General features: G+C 45.3%; 1 protein-coding gene across 1 annotated transcript in view; it reads right to left on the minus strand.

The window, feature by feature from the left end:
* Positions 1–13,980, minus strand: part of PAPPA (pregnancy-associated plasma protein A, pappalysin 1) — a gene marked incomplete at its 3' end in the record, with an annotated part of 155,726 nt that extends 141,746 nt beyond the window's left edge. The window contains exon 1 of the mRNA XM_008581790.1: positions 12,919–13,980. Within this exon, the coding sequence (XP_008580012.1) occupies positions 12,919–13,775 (857 nt within the window). The remainder of the gene's footprint in view (positions 1–12,918) is intronic.
* Between the last annotated feature and the right edge of the window lie 950 nt (positions 13,981–14,930).

Genomic DNA, 14,930 nt, shown 5'->3' on the forward strand with positions numbered 1-14,930 from the left:
TTATGGAGGAGAATAAAATGATCCAGTTTATGTTTTCCAAAGACATTTCTAGAGGAATTTGGAAGAAACACTAGAGAAGGGATGAAAGTGGAGATGGACAGTGTTTTGCAGGAAAAGGGGTGGATAAAAGAATATCTAAGAAGTAGTGGTATTCATTCATTCATAGGGAAAGACTTCATGCTGAGTGAGATGGGAGTAAGAGAAGCTGAAAAGATGGGTCTGGTTTCTGATTTGGTCTCTTGTGGTATTGTTCTTTCATCAGTCTCAGATGCTACACATCAAAGTCCCCCTTAGTACTGCTCTAAATCTTGGTCTCCTGGGGTCGTGCCCTCTGCTGAGTCACCTGGAAGGTCAACCTGTAGGAAAGTCACTGTCCTGCAACTCTCTGCAGATAGGACCATGATGAGACCAGATGATGGGTGGAATAGAGGACCCGAGGATCTGGATTAGAGGAGAGGAGGTACTGATTCAGAGAGGCAGGGTGACCCAGAGGAGAGGTTCTTGAGGATTTGGATTACTAAAATACATTGAGGTTCAAATGAGTAGTGATTTGTAATTTAATTAATAAATAAGGCATTCAAAAGAGAAATAAAAATCACCCTGTATGATGGACCTCATATCATAAAAGAAAAGGTACATGAGAAATAACACTAAAAGAGAGAATAAAATAATCACAGAATAAAGAACATTACTTTAAAGTGAGTGCATTTTACTAGGAGCTACACAGCTGCTATTTTTCTCATTTGCCTTTTTGAAAAAGACTTTTAGAGACTGCTGGGCCATAAGGTAAAATGTCAGAACACCTGATTCCCAGCAAGCACACCTACACTCCCTCGGTTAACATGACTCGTCCATCAGGACTCAGCCCAGAGGAGACTCTTACCCCCTGTGTCTGAGTCAGGTTGCCATTCCCTGTGCTCTCTCAGCACCTTGGACTTCTCCATAACAGCACTTACCCAAGTAGCTACCTATCTTTCTGCAAAACATTCCAAGAGCACAGAATCATAGCTGACTTGTGCAATGTTTAATGTGTACCCCTAGACTGCACATAGTAGGAGCACACACACACACACATACACACATATACACATATACACAAACTGTTGAATGAACAGTCACTTCCCTAAGATATTTTTCTTGCAGTTCTACAATCTCTGATGTGACAGCCTCAAAGACTCAGAGTTCACTTATTTTCAGAACAGCCATTAAGGCATGAGGGATCTCCTGCTAAGTAAGAAGGGACCACAACGGAAGTGTGGTGTTGTGTTCAAAAGTAACACAACAGTAATGTGACTATCTCAAGTCAAACAATTGCTTTTACAACAGAACCACGCAGTTCAAGGGCCCACAGCTTTCTCTTCCCACCACTTCACCTCCTTCTTGGAATATCAAAACCACAGTTGACAAATAATACAACTGACCACACCAAGCAGAATATACACAGCTCACTGGCAGCCCTGTGGTTCATCTTATGTATAAGACAAATCACATCTATTTCATAAGTTGTAGCAGCCACATGTTTTAGGTACAGTGGGTATTTCAGAAGACTGCGTAGTTTGGCTCTAGATTTTAGCAATGCAGGCCATCTAGATGATGTAAGGACTAAAACATTAATTTTGGGAAGGAGAAGTCAAGAATTACATCATCACCAATGTGTGTCTATATGGCAATGTCTGGATTTTAATCTGAACCATGGCCCCATACAAATCACCTAACCTTAGGCAAATAACAAATTTATATAAAGGTAGAACAATACAGTCACTACAGTAGATGTAGATCTCTCTGGATGACCCTGAACAAGTCTAGTAACTTCTCCAAATTTTAGTCTCTCTTGGGGTTAAGACAGAGGCAGCTGTCAGATGGTTCTGTGACAATCAAAGAGTTCAAGTATGGAGAAATGATAATGGAAAGCAAGACATCATATGTCAGGCTGTCAAAAGTAGAATCACATTCAAATTTATTTTGGAAAGAAGATGCCACATTTGAGGTCCGAGGGAAAATAAAACACGCAGACCACCCGAGTACAGGGTACCATCACTAGGCCACTGCTGGGACTTGAATAACGTGAATAGAATTTTTTTCATCTTGTCATAGAGCATAATTGTTCCTTATTACTGCACTGAACATATTGTACCCAATTAGATATGGGGTTAGTAAATCCTTTGATGGCAGGGGCTGTCTCTTATTTTCTTGGGTACCTCCAGTGCCAGGATCTGGCTTTATTTGTGCCTTTAAATATCAAGCCCTCCATTTGTACTATAGCACTAGTCCCCCACAAGCCTGGAATCAGGATTACTATTTCTAATTTGGGAATGTCTGAGCAGGAACAGACTTCAAATCCTCCCATTTTTCAGGTGAAAAATTGGAAGCCAAGAGAAGGAAAGTGACTTACTCCATGCTGGCCACTAAGTTACCAGAAGAATAGAGTCACTTTCCACCTCACACTTGGCCAAACCACAGGCAAACTGTGTTTTTCTACCATGGATCCTCATGGGAAACAGCTCTTGGAAGCCAAGAGAAGGAAAGTGACTTACTCCATGCTGGCCACTAAGTTACCAGAAGAATAGAGTCACTTTCCACCTCACTCTTGGCCAAACCACAGGCAAACTGTGTTTTTCTACCATGGATCCTCATGGGAAACAGCTCTTCCTTCTGTCTCTCCTCCACCCTCTGTAAGACTCTGAGATACTCCATGCTACTGCAGAGTTATGGTCACCATTACTCTCTGTGGCCATAAAAGTCGTTCAGTACTCAGAAGCCATGCTTAAGACTAGGAGTTATGTCTGGCTATCTACACTCACAAAATGAGGTGAGCACATCAAACATCAGAAGCTTGAAATGGAGACAGCGCTCCCACTGCCCTCCACCCTTCACTACCAGACCGATAAAACATGAAAAAGAAAAAGGAGTAGCAAAGGAGAAAGAAAATGCCCCTCCAAAAAACGGGGAAATGGAAGCCTGTTCCACTCATGCATGCAAACCCATGAGCAAAACACACTGCTGTTCACACACTAGCTTTGCATTTCTAGAAAGTGAGGGTGGAGGTGTGGAGCTTCCATATCGGGAGGTGGAAAACAACCCAGTTGTGAGTTTGAAGGATCAGTCTGAGCTGTAATGAATATCAGAAAATAAATTTCCCTAAAACCAAATATATAGCTGTCTGTCAGTTCAATCCTGCCCTTCCAGGGCATCTGACCAAGTGCTGAGGCTGTCATGAGTGGTTAGTGTCACCAGTGGATGGAGACAGGAAAATGAGAGTGCTGAGTTCACCAAACCCAGGGTGGAAAAAACCCAACTGCCTCCTGCTGAGGCCCTCGAAAGGGCACCCAGTGCTTCCATCTGTTCAGGGAACTGGAGATGGGGATACACACCTAGGAAAGGGGTGAGGGAGAGAGCACGTCAGATCCTGGCATCATGGGGAGCTTCCCTGGCCTGTACCCCCAAAGAGTCCCAAATTTCACTGTGAATTTTGAAGACATTAGGCATGCCGGGGCAAGAGTCCCAGCCAGGAGGTGACTTGCTGGGTATGGTTCAAAGCACATTAGGGGCACCCCTCAGCTTAAAGTTCCTTCTCTGCTCACTATGCTGTGAATCCCAACCTGGAACCTCAGACTTGCCTTTGATTTTTGTTGGAAATTCATAAAATTAGTGTGACATGCTGCTTATGCTTGGGAAAATGAATATGTTAGTGTTTGGTATGTGCAGGGCTTTAGGAATAAAAAAAAATCTTTTAAAAATGGAACCTGTGAGAGGTAATATAAAAGGACTCTTGGTAGTAGAGTGATTGATTAGGTCATCTTTGACTCCTACTGTAGCCCTGAGAGTCTAGTAAAGGGTCAGGATGGAGAGGGGGCTGGGAATTCCAGGACATTCATGTAAGAGGTCAGAAGATTTCCCAGAGAAGGGAAATCCCCAAACAGCAGCAGCAAACGACTGCTATTTTTGGTGCTTACTGTGTGCCAGGCACTGTTCTAAAGAGCTCACCGTGTACTATTTCATCGAAGCCTCTAAACCACCCAATGCAGTTGATTGTTACTTTCATCCCTGATTTTACAGAGGAGGCAACTGAGACTTTGACCAAGAAAGAGACTCGCATAAGATTATGGAACTGTTAAATGGCTTGATTGAAATACGTTCTGTCCCCACAACTTGTATTCTTATTTATTTGCTAGACTTTACTGATCTTCCACTGTTCTTCAGTGGTCACTATTTTAAGCTCCTTATGAATGTCATCTTTAGGGGCCACAAGCAATTGTTCTCTTAATTTCATTCACCCCTGTATTCTGCTCTCAAGGACCAAAGTGACACGTGTACAAGATTCACTGATGGACTTTGTTCAGAACTAAAGCACAAAGGAAACCTAGACTGAATCAGAGAGAATCAGATCACATGTACAACGTAACAAATATGCCTGGATACGTATGTTTGTGTATCAACATTCAAGCAGCATGAGGGCTGGAAGTGGTTGAAAAAATCTAGCAACTTTAACCAAAGTGGGAAATCTCTCATTATGACCAATCCCGACATGGGTTGGGATGGTTTCAGGCCGAAAAATGTCCTCTAACATAGTTAGACATTTGGGTCATTTTTAAGATAAACTAGTGCGCAAAGCCAATGAGTTTGATATAAGTTAGGTAGTCTTCATTTAAAAATACCAATTCTGGGCCGAGCCCATGGCGCACTCGGGAGAGCGTGGGTTCGGATCCTATATAGGGATGGCCGTGCACTGTGCACTCACTGGCTGAGCACGGTGCGGCCGGTCTCAAAAAGGACAAAAAATAAAATAAAATAAAAATAAAAATACCAATTCTGTGGCCAGTCCTAAGAAAAAAATACTTAGTATTTTTAAAATGAATGTAATCTGGGTAAATGTTCTCAATTTATATACTAGAGTTCCATCCAGGCCCTTTTTAGGAGCCTGCAGGGAGGCAGTCTTCATAAAGCAATGCTGTCACAGGGGAAATGGTGTCCATGTGCACAAGTAAGAAGGGAGGGAACTTTCTTCCAGCACCTACTATGCACCAGGCACTATGCTAGGAGTTTCATGACATGCCACAGGACAGCTGTTGTCACCCAATTTTTACACGTGAGAAGCTGGCGACTATTATTGAGCAATATGCCAAGGTCAGATAGTAGTACAGAGTGAAACCAAGATTCAAACTCTGGTCAGTCTCCAACATGCATAATTTTTCCACTAGACCAGGCCTGAATCCTGTTATTGCTTTAATGAATATTAGTCACGTTAAATAAACCCTGATATTGTGATTATAAAATTCCAAGAAATTTATCTTACATGATTACTGGAAAAGAATGAACAAAGTTACTGAAAAAAATAACAATGTTCCCTTTCATCTGCATGCTGGTTAACTCTTCCCAGAACTCTTTGTGGGATATTATTTTATGTGACCCCCATGGCAATCGTGTGTGTCTAGGCAGTCAGATATTATTATTATTACCTTTCAATAGATGGAGAAATATAGGCTCTGAGAGATTATGAGACTTGCCCAAGATTACATAGCTAAGAAATTGCCAAGCCAAGGTTAGAATCTATCTCCCCTGAATTCTTTTATTCTGATTCTTTGAGGTCTGCAACCTGCAGAACAAATCAAACTGTGGCACCTACTTGCATGAAGTCCCAACCAGACGTTCCTCTTTCTTGCACCCTCCCAATACCTGCCCACCTTGACACCTTTACTGCCATTATGCTACCTGCCCGGCTGGCCTATGCAGCTCTTTCCTATCATTACAAAGCATGCTCATGTTAATAGCCTAATTGCTTCCCTTCTCCACCATTAAACCTTTCCCAGCTTCTCCAAACCACAGTGATCCTGCCTTTCTCAGAGCTCATGTGATCCTTATAGTCTGTGTGGTTCATTTGGAAATTAATCATCTGTCTTCTTGCCATCTCTTGAGTGACTGTAAGAGGATGTCATTAAACCACAGCATGCAAGCTCCTTGAAGACAGAGATTATATATTAGATCCTCACAGCCTTTATCACATTGCTCTGGATACTAAGGTGTCTTAACAAAATATGGGTGATGAGTAAGAACATGACCATATTAAATATAACTTTTCTTAATACCCAACTGCCAGTTTCTAAGATATCAGTCAATGTGGTGGTGGTAGTGGTTAGGGGTGGGGGGTGGTGTTGAAATGGCCTAGGGCTTAGGAGACGAGAGCCTGGGCTGGAGTCTCAGCCCCACCCCACTCTCACTGTGCAGCCTGAGTCAGTGCCTACCCTCCTTTGGGAGCTTGGTCTCCTCATTTTCAGCAAGAGGGGGCTGGACCCTCTACTGCTCCTTTCAGCTCCAAGAATCTCTGATTCCATGCAAACTTGTCAGATTCAGAAGGACCCGGGGAGTGAGCATTTTCAGATTCAGAAGGGGACCCTGGGGAGTGAACATTACCTGGGGATAATGTTCTGTGACATTACCCCAGAAAAGAAGTGGGAAATCCTATGGAGAGAGGATAAATCATTTAACAGACCCTGAAAAAAGGCAGAAGAGACTGAAGAGGGCTATAGCTGCCAGGAGAGGGGTCAAGGAAATGACTTCAAGACTTACTGCAGCCCCTTTTGTGAGAATTCCAGCAATGGTAACTTGGGTAAAAACAAAAACAAAGAATACCTGGCCCCAGGGGAATGCCCTTATGCATTAAAAAAATAAAAATAAGGGCCGACCCCGTGGTGCACTCAGGAGAGTGTGGCGCTAGGAGTACAGCGGCGCTCCCGCCGCGAGTTCGGATCCTATATAGGGATGGCCGGTGCGTTCACTGGCTGAGCGTGGTGCGGGTATCACCAAGCCGAGGGTTGCAATCCCCTTACTGGTCACAAAAAAGACAAAAATAAAAATAAAAATGAAAAAATAATAAGAAAGGGAATGTCTTCCTACGAGACAACAGTGTGTAGGGGAAGTTTCCTTTTTCCACCCATCTTGTCCCATATGAATAGTTATTTCATGGAAAAAGTTGAAGTTTACCTGACAGTGCCAGAGCTTGCAGTTTGGAGGGGTCCAAACAGGAGTTCAGTGGGTTTGCTGCAATATCCTCTTGTAGTGAGGTAGTTACGCCCAGAGTGTCAACTGCCCCAAATTTCCTGACACTTGGACTTTCTATTAATACCCAGGTTTTCTATTTCATTTATAAAAGGGCCTGTGAAGTGCATTCTACTTGTTTGCGGACATCTCTAATGGCTTCAGATGAAGTTCTGCCTACCTGGCTTGTCTCCACCGTGCAGAGAGGGCCAAGGTTCACCTGGAATATATCTTTTCTCACTGGCCAGTCTCATAGAAAGGCTTTTACTGCTCACACAGACTGCTCCTTCTGGAGCTTCCTTCACATCACAATCGCACTGTTTACCTGCTTACTGGTTTGTCTTACCCACTAGATGGTGAGTCCAGAAGAGCAGCGACTAGGCAGGCACAGATGGAGCATTGAACATTTATTCAGAGAAAAAGAGAAGGACAGAGGAAGGAAGAAAAGGAACAGATGGTGGGAGAAAAGGAGAGAGGAAGGGAAGATTAAGCCTGACATTAAAGTCTTCCATGAGATAAACCAAACCTTTCCCAGCCATACTGATTGACTCCTTATTCTCCATGGCCTTCCTCACCCCATTCCCCCACATGTCCTCGCTCGGAACCTCCCCTCTTCAGGGGCTGGCTTTCTTGAGGTCTGGATGTTCTCTGTTGGCTCCTCCGGGTCCACTCCCACCCCTCCCCACCCAGCTGTATGCTGTTGGGGGCGCTGGGCTCTTCGGGCTCCTATGCCTTGTGACTTCCAGTTTGGTTCTCCACATGGGAAGCACCGGCAGGAGACTAGAAGGCAGAGAATGACAGTGGGGAATTGACTCTCCTGGTTCCCTTCTGGTCAGGAGGCTGTAGGTTGGCTGCTTCCCTCTGCTGAGAGCCACGTCTGCTTCCAGGAAACCTCACCAGACAGCCACTCTCTTTGGGTTCCAGAGCTGCTCCCTCTTGCCCCTGCAGGCCAAGTGTGGACATGGCTCCCTATGGTTGCTGGCTCTGGAGAATAGTGCTATGCCCTGCAGAGTGTCCTAACCCCTGCCTACAATTTGAAAACAGCCTCTCTTTCAAAATAGCCCCTTCTTTTACTCTCTATTATTATTCTGTTTGAATGTGCTGTCTGTTTCCTGCTGGGACCCCAACTGATGCGGTCTGCATCTGTACCTCTCCCTGGGCTGCCTGAGCCTGGATGCCTACTCAGACCATGCCCTCTCTGGCTGATTTGCCTTGTTTTGCCTAGTCAGATATTATTCTGTTTGAATGTGCTGTCTGTTTCCTGCTGGGACCCCAAATGATGCGGTCTGCATCTGTACCTCTCCCTGGGCTGCCTGCGCCTGGATGCCTACTCAGACCATGCCCTCTCTGGCTGATTTGCCTTGTTTTGCCTAGTCAGATTAAGTCTCTGCTTTTTAGGTCTGTTCCACCATATGTCTCTAAATCCACAGACAGAGTTTCTTATGTTTGTATATGACTCTCCCAGTAGAGTGGAAACTCCCCCAGTGGTAGGAAACATGTCCAACCCATTGCAACTTCCCTCCCCCCAGTGAACAACAGAGGCTGGCAGGGGTGGATATGGCCAATAAATGTCTGTTAAAGAGAAGAGAAACAGACAACATTTGCTTTCCTAAAATGACATGGAATTAGACATCAGCAAAAAGTTGGGCCATGCAATGTTCAACCCCAAGACCATCAAGGCTACCTTCTCTACCAGCACTGTAATCCCAGCTACAGCCTCCCTGTGCTTGGCTACTGGTGTCAACCTGCATGCCTCAGGTGACTGGGAGCCCATCACCTGCAGAGAAGCATCCTCCAAGGGACCATTCTGACTGGAGATGACATCATCTGTTACTTGATCAGGCTGGAAGCTGCCTCCTGTAATTGCAACACCGTGGTCCCAGCCATGGCTTGGAAGCCATACAGGATAATTCTGCTACCTTTTCCACAGGACAGGCCTTAGGAGACTTGGAGTGTATGTGTCATGACCCTGTGGTCATGGGCCTGTGAGGGTGTTCTCTCCTCCAGGACTCTCACTGCCCAGTCCCCTGCTTCAACATCCTCAGCTGGCTGTCCTCGTCCTTGCCTCTACTGCCAATATGCTCAGAGAGTTCTAAAGTGGCTCATGGAAACCCAATGCTGTTATCTAATTCTCTTTCAAACTCACTCGTTCAGCACTTCACAGTCCCGAGCTCTCAGGAGAGTCAGGAAAAAGACAGTGATGATAGAACAGGAGGTGACAGGTATCTGTGGCTGACAAGAACATCAAGACAGTCCTGCGAAACAGTCATGGCAGACAACCAGGGGTCAGAAATCTGAACCCCCCCCCTCCAAAACTTCAACACCAATGGACTGTGAGCTTCGGCCTCAGTTTTCTTCTATGGGAGATAAAGGGGTAGACTCAACAATCTATGTAGATGTCTCCAAGTCTGACAATTGACACCATTTTGCTGTCTTCTGCAACCCCTCTGCTGGGACTCATTGCTTTCCTATAGCACATGCAATCCTGAGAACATGGGCCAATGGGCCCAAGAACCATTAGATAAAAAATAGAGTTTAAGTGTGTGTGTTTTTTTTTAAATGATACTTCTCTGATAGAGTCTGTCAATCTCCCCAGCTGCATTACTGGTGGATCTTACCTGTCTCGAGGGAATTGCAACAGAAACTGTTAGATGGTGAATTTTAATCATAGCTACTCAAAGAAGGCAGCCCACAGACTGTTTTACTAGTCCCTGGCACAATGAGTACAAAAATACAGAGTCACATTTGGAAACTCTCAGAGAACCCTGCCGCTGTTGCACCATTCTTGAGCTATTTTGTTTTTATATCAATTCATTTTTGTTCCCTGTTACAAAAGCATTTTGCAACATATAGAAAAAAACAAAACTGCCCTTTCTCTGTAGACTGAGAAATAGAGATTTAAGTATTGTCTTTACCCATCAAGAAAGAAAGAGATAGAGGTAGAGAGAGAGAGAGAGAGAGAGAGAGAGAGAGAGAGAGAGAGAGAGAGAGAGAGAATAAGAACCCGGGATAAGAATTAAGTTCAGTTCTTTATTTAAAATCAGCGATAATGTCAACCTAATTTTCATTGCTTCTGTTACAGCTTCTCTCCCTCACTTCCTCCTTTCCTCCTTCCCTTTCTTCTTTCCTTCCCACCTTCCCCTCTTCCCCCCATCTCTCCCTCCCTTTCATCGTCTCTTTTTTGTTTAAAGACACAAAGCAAATGTCTCGCTGCAATCTTCCACAGGTTTCCCTCTGCACACAGTGGAGCTGATTCTGCCAGAACCCAGTAACCCCCAACCTCATCAGGAGATGACCCAGAGCTTGGTGGGGCTCACCCAGGGCACACAGCTTTCCCAGACAGCGAACAAACAGGCCCTGGCGTGAGTGGTCACAGTGCTGGCACATGGCCACTCACAAACATTCTGGGCATTCAGTCCTGTGATTTAGAAAAGAGGAGGCCTCTGGAGCCTGCCAGCACAGTCTGCTGATTGTAAAGGATCTGGAACCTCGAGCCCCATGGCCCCTCCACACCAGTATGGTGCTCTGCAAAGGCCACCTGCCCTTAGTTTTAACCTAATGACACTCATCAATTTTCTCCCAAGGCTTCAGTAAAGCCACTCTGCCCATCACCCCTGTCCTTTAATTCTGCCTCTCATTGTTCCTCCCCTTTAGTGGGAGCTTCAGAGTCAGTAGACCTAGGCTAGAACCCATGCTACCCATTTATTAGCAAGGCGGGCTTATCTTTCCGAATCCTGGATTTCCTTCAGAAAGATAAGGCTAAGGGAACCCACCTTCCTGGCACGTGGCAGGTTGCTTGAATGAATGAATGAGCAAATGAATGGATGTACAAATGAATGAATGATTTCCAGCTATGCCCATTCTCCCCCATGCCCACTCTGCCCTGGCACATAGATGGCTCCTGGGAGTCTAGCTCAGTGCAGCACACACTACACTGATCACAGAAGACTTGGATTGTTATCTAGCCTAATGACTTTCCTGACCCGTTAACTTGGCTAAGTCACTTTACTCTCTAAGCTCCCTCTATTTCCTTTTCAGTCAAATGCAAACGTTAACCCCTTTCTTGTCCCCCTTGCCAAGTTCTGGCAAGATCCAAATGAGATCAGAGATGACAGTGCATTGTGACCTGGAAGGGACTGGCCACACACCAAGGCTTCTTCTCACATGGGCTGCTCGTGTGTCAGAGCCAAGGTGAGAGTCCAAGGGCCCTCCTGGTGCCAAGAGGCTGAGCTGACGTGCTTTCTGACTTGCTGCCAGCATCGTCATTCCTTTGCACATAGGTATTTTGTCTGTGCACAGGAGGCCCTTGCTCTTTTGAGAGAGACATAAAGAGAAAAGTCAGCAGAAAACCTGCAGAGGTTGGCAAATGTGCTCGAGCCATCAGCAGTCCAGGGTCCTGTGTGTTGGGCAGAATGGAAAAGTTAAGCATGATTCTGGGAAAAACAGGAAAGTGGATGTTGACTGTCTCTCTGGCTTGAAACTAGTTACTTCAGGTCCCACATCTAATACAGGTCGCCCTCAGATTCACCTCTGGGTTCTACTTCGGGATTACTGGTTATAGTTGACAGCCATTGGCAGAGGCTAAGCGAGGCACACGGCCTCCCTTTCTCTCATATTCCAGCAGAATATGAGAACTTGTCTCTGTCTGGAGTATCCCCCCTTCTCCCACAACCCAATTTCTAATGTCCAAATTATACCTATTCTTTTCTAAATAAATTTTATTGTGTATATTAAGGAATACACCATGTTGTTAGGGGATACATATCAACCGTAAAAAGGTTACTATAGTGAAACAAATGAACATATCCATCATCTCACAGTTACCCATTGTGTTCTTGTTTTTGTGGCAAGTGCAGCTAAAATCAACTCATTTAGCGTGAATCCCAAATGCAACACAATTTTATTACCCATAGTCTCCAGGCTGTATGTAAGAACTCTAGACTTATTCTATTATACCTGTTCTATTATCTCGTTGTTCATTAGATCTCTAGACTTGTTCTATTATATCTCAACTTATACCTGTACTTGCAGATCTTGCTCAAATGCCACCTCTCTCAAAGAAGCCTCCCCTGATAAAGCTGCTAGTCAACTTTTTTGCTTTGATCTCCCATGGCACTCCCTAGACACACCACACGACCTTTCATTAGGCAAGTAATGACAACTATACTTACTGAGAGTTAATTATGTGCTAGGCACTGCCATGGAGACTGCACTGTGTGTGTCCTCTCTCAGGTAGTCCTCAGAGCAGCTCGACAAAGTAGATACCATTATTATTCCCATTTTACGGATGAAGAAACAGCTTCTGAGGGGTCACAAAGTGAGCATGTAGCAGAGCTGAGATCTGAACCCAGGACGTCTGACCACAGCTGACCCCAGCTCTACCGGCATGCCCAACAGAGCTTTCTACAACGATGGAAATGTTCCACATTGCTCTGTTTAGTATGGTGGCCACGAACCCCATGTAGCTACTGAGTACTTGAAATGTCATTAGTGCAACTCAAAACTGATTTAAATTTAAATAGTCACATATGGCTAGAGTCTACAGTATTAGACAGTGCAACTCTCAGCTACTCTACTACGTACAATGGAGTAGTAATTTGTATTCAGCTTATGTCACCCAATTTACACTCAGAGCTCTTTGTGAAGACAGGGTTCCAAGTCATCCTTTGTATCCCACCATGGGCACTCAGTAAATATTTTTGTAATGAACTGTGCTTGCTGATGATCCCCAGGATGACTTGAGTAATAGACTCTCCTAGATCATAAAGCTGCTGTGTGAACTGGAAAGTTCCTCTAACCCCTATGGGCCTCACGTGCCTTATCTATAAAATGGAAGACACCAAGTTCAGCTCTCAACTGGGCACCTTCTGCCCAGCAGGGTCTTACCTGTGTGGAGAGTCAGGATCAAAGCAAGTCTTAGTGACATCGGTGATTTCGGGGTCACAGCACTCTCCGGAATCAAAGTTGAAGCGTTCATAGTTGCAGTCCATGTCACACACACCGTTCTGCTGCTTCTTCATGAAGGTGGGGTGGCGCAGGTGGCGGCAGTCCCCACCGTCATGTCCAGTCAGCGTGTGGTTGCACTCAGGGTCGCAATTCTCATCTCCGATCTTGCTGATGTCACAGTTGGCCAGGATGAGGCGGTGACGCAGGGACGAGTTGCTCACCTCCAGCACCTCTAGCTCCCAGGAGATGTTGTAGTGTTTGAAGGACTCGGCCAGCTGCCGGTGCTGGAAGTCAACCTGCTCGCGGCTCACCGTCGGGTTCTCACCGCTGTCGTCGTAGAGGTTGACCACACGGTAGCGCACCACCTTGGGCTGGCGGAAACTTGGGAGCTGGTTGTAGCTCGCCATGACCTCTGTGTTGTCACACAATGTCTGCCCACACAGAGGGGGCTCCAAATTCGTGTCCAGGAGGAAACTGGGGGCATTGCTGAATTCCACTCGGGGGCTGTTGCCATCCTTCATGGGGGACCAGGTGCGCTTCACAGTGTCCCAGTTCTCCTGGAGGAGGAGCTGAGGTAGAGGAGTGTGGAGGCCATGGACTTCCATGTCTGACAGTATCTCCCGCTGAGTCCTTGCCACCTTCCACAGACTGAAGTGCTCGATGTAGCCCCTGTAGTTGTGATCCAGGGCACTGCCCCCCAACATGAGCACTTTACATTTCTGGGTCAGCACGCTGAATATGCCACCCACTTGCTCCCCAGAGGTTGCCACTTGGGCACCATTCACATAGAGCTTCATCAGCCTCCCATCGTAGGTGGCAGCTAGGTGTACCCACTGGCCTGGGAGGTAGCTGCGGTGGGCATGGATGGTGGTCACTTGACGGGCCCGGTCTGTCTTCAAGGAGAAAAAGTAGCGTGGGTCTCTGTTGCCTTGGTCACTGACGGGGTGAATGCCCACGACCCATCCTCGGTCACGCGAGGTATAAGAACATTTGTCATACAGCCCTATGTGTCCCCAAAAGAGAAAGATGAATAAATAAAGGATGGAAGAAGAGGGGGGTAAGTTATTTTTCTCTGATAAAATTCATATCAGGATGTCCTAGACTACTAGTGGTTTTTGAACTGCTCTGTGGGATCCTGGCAGTTACGAATGGTGCCTCTGGGACCACCCCAAGGGCAAGGCAAGGGCTACAGGAACTGAGAGAACAAGTAAGTTGGGTTTGGTGCATTCTCACCATAACTTTAGCCCATGCAGCTGACTTTTACTGGTTTTGAATATGGAGCACACAGAAAGATTTGTATTTATAGAATGGGCATGTCACCTAAAGAAAATGCAACAACAGCAATAATAATAAAAATCTGAAAACCATTGGTTTTGCAAAGTTGTTGTATGAGGAAGAGGACTTTCGAATTAAAAGGATATTTTAAGTGTAGGATGACAAATGAGGTGAGAGGAGAAAGAGAGAAAGATGATAATAAATAGAAGATGCTCATGTAGAATACTATATTCACCATAACTTTGAGTGTACACCTGCCATTACCATCAATTGATCTGTGGTGCTAAAAGTTGGGTCAGAAAGTTGGTCTAGAAAAGTGAGAGTGAAAGGCTCAAAAGCCAGTGTTTCTATCTCTAACAGAAGTCTCGGCTAGCCCTGACATTCACCCCCAAAGAAAAGCAAACACACTTCATTGCAGAGGTGGAAAGATTTGTAGAGATTATTACCTCCAATCCCTTCACTTGACAGGTGAAGGAATTGAGACCCAGAGAATGGAAGGCATTTGTCAGGCTACACAGAGTCATTGACACATCTCCTGAGACCCAATTCAGCTTGCTTTTCTCTACCACTAATGCCTATGTATATATGAATGAGTGCCCTCAACATAAAAAGATGTTGGAGATGACTACATAATAGATAATAATAATAAGCAAAGTCTACCAAGCTTCTATGGCAGG

Source organism: Galeopterus variegatus, unplaced genomic scaffold, assembly GCF_000696425.1.
Source record: "Galeopterus variegatus unplaced genomic scaffold, G_variegatus-3.0.2 Scaffold2462, whole genome shotgun sequence".
NCBI classification, from domain to species: domain Eukaryota; kingdom Metazoa; phylum Chordata; class Mammalia; order Dermoptera; family Cynocephalidae; genus Galeopterus; species Galeopterus variegatus.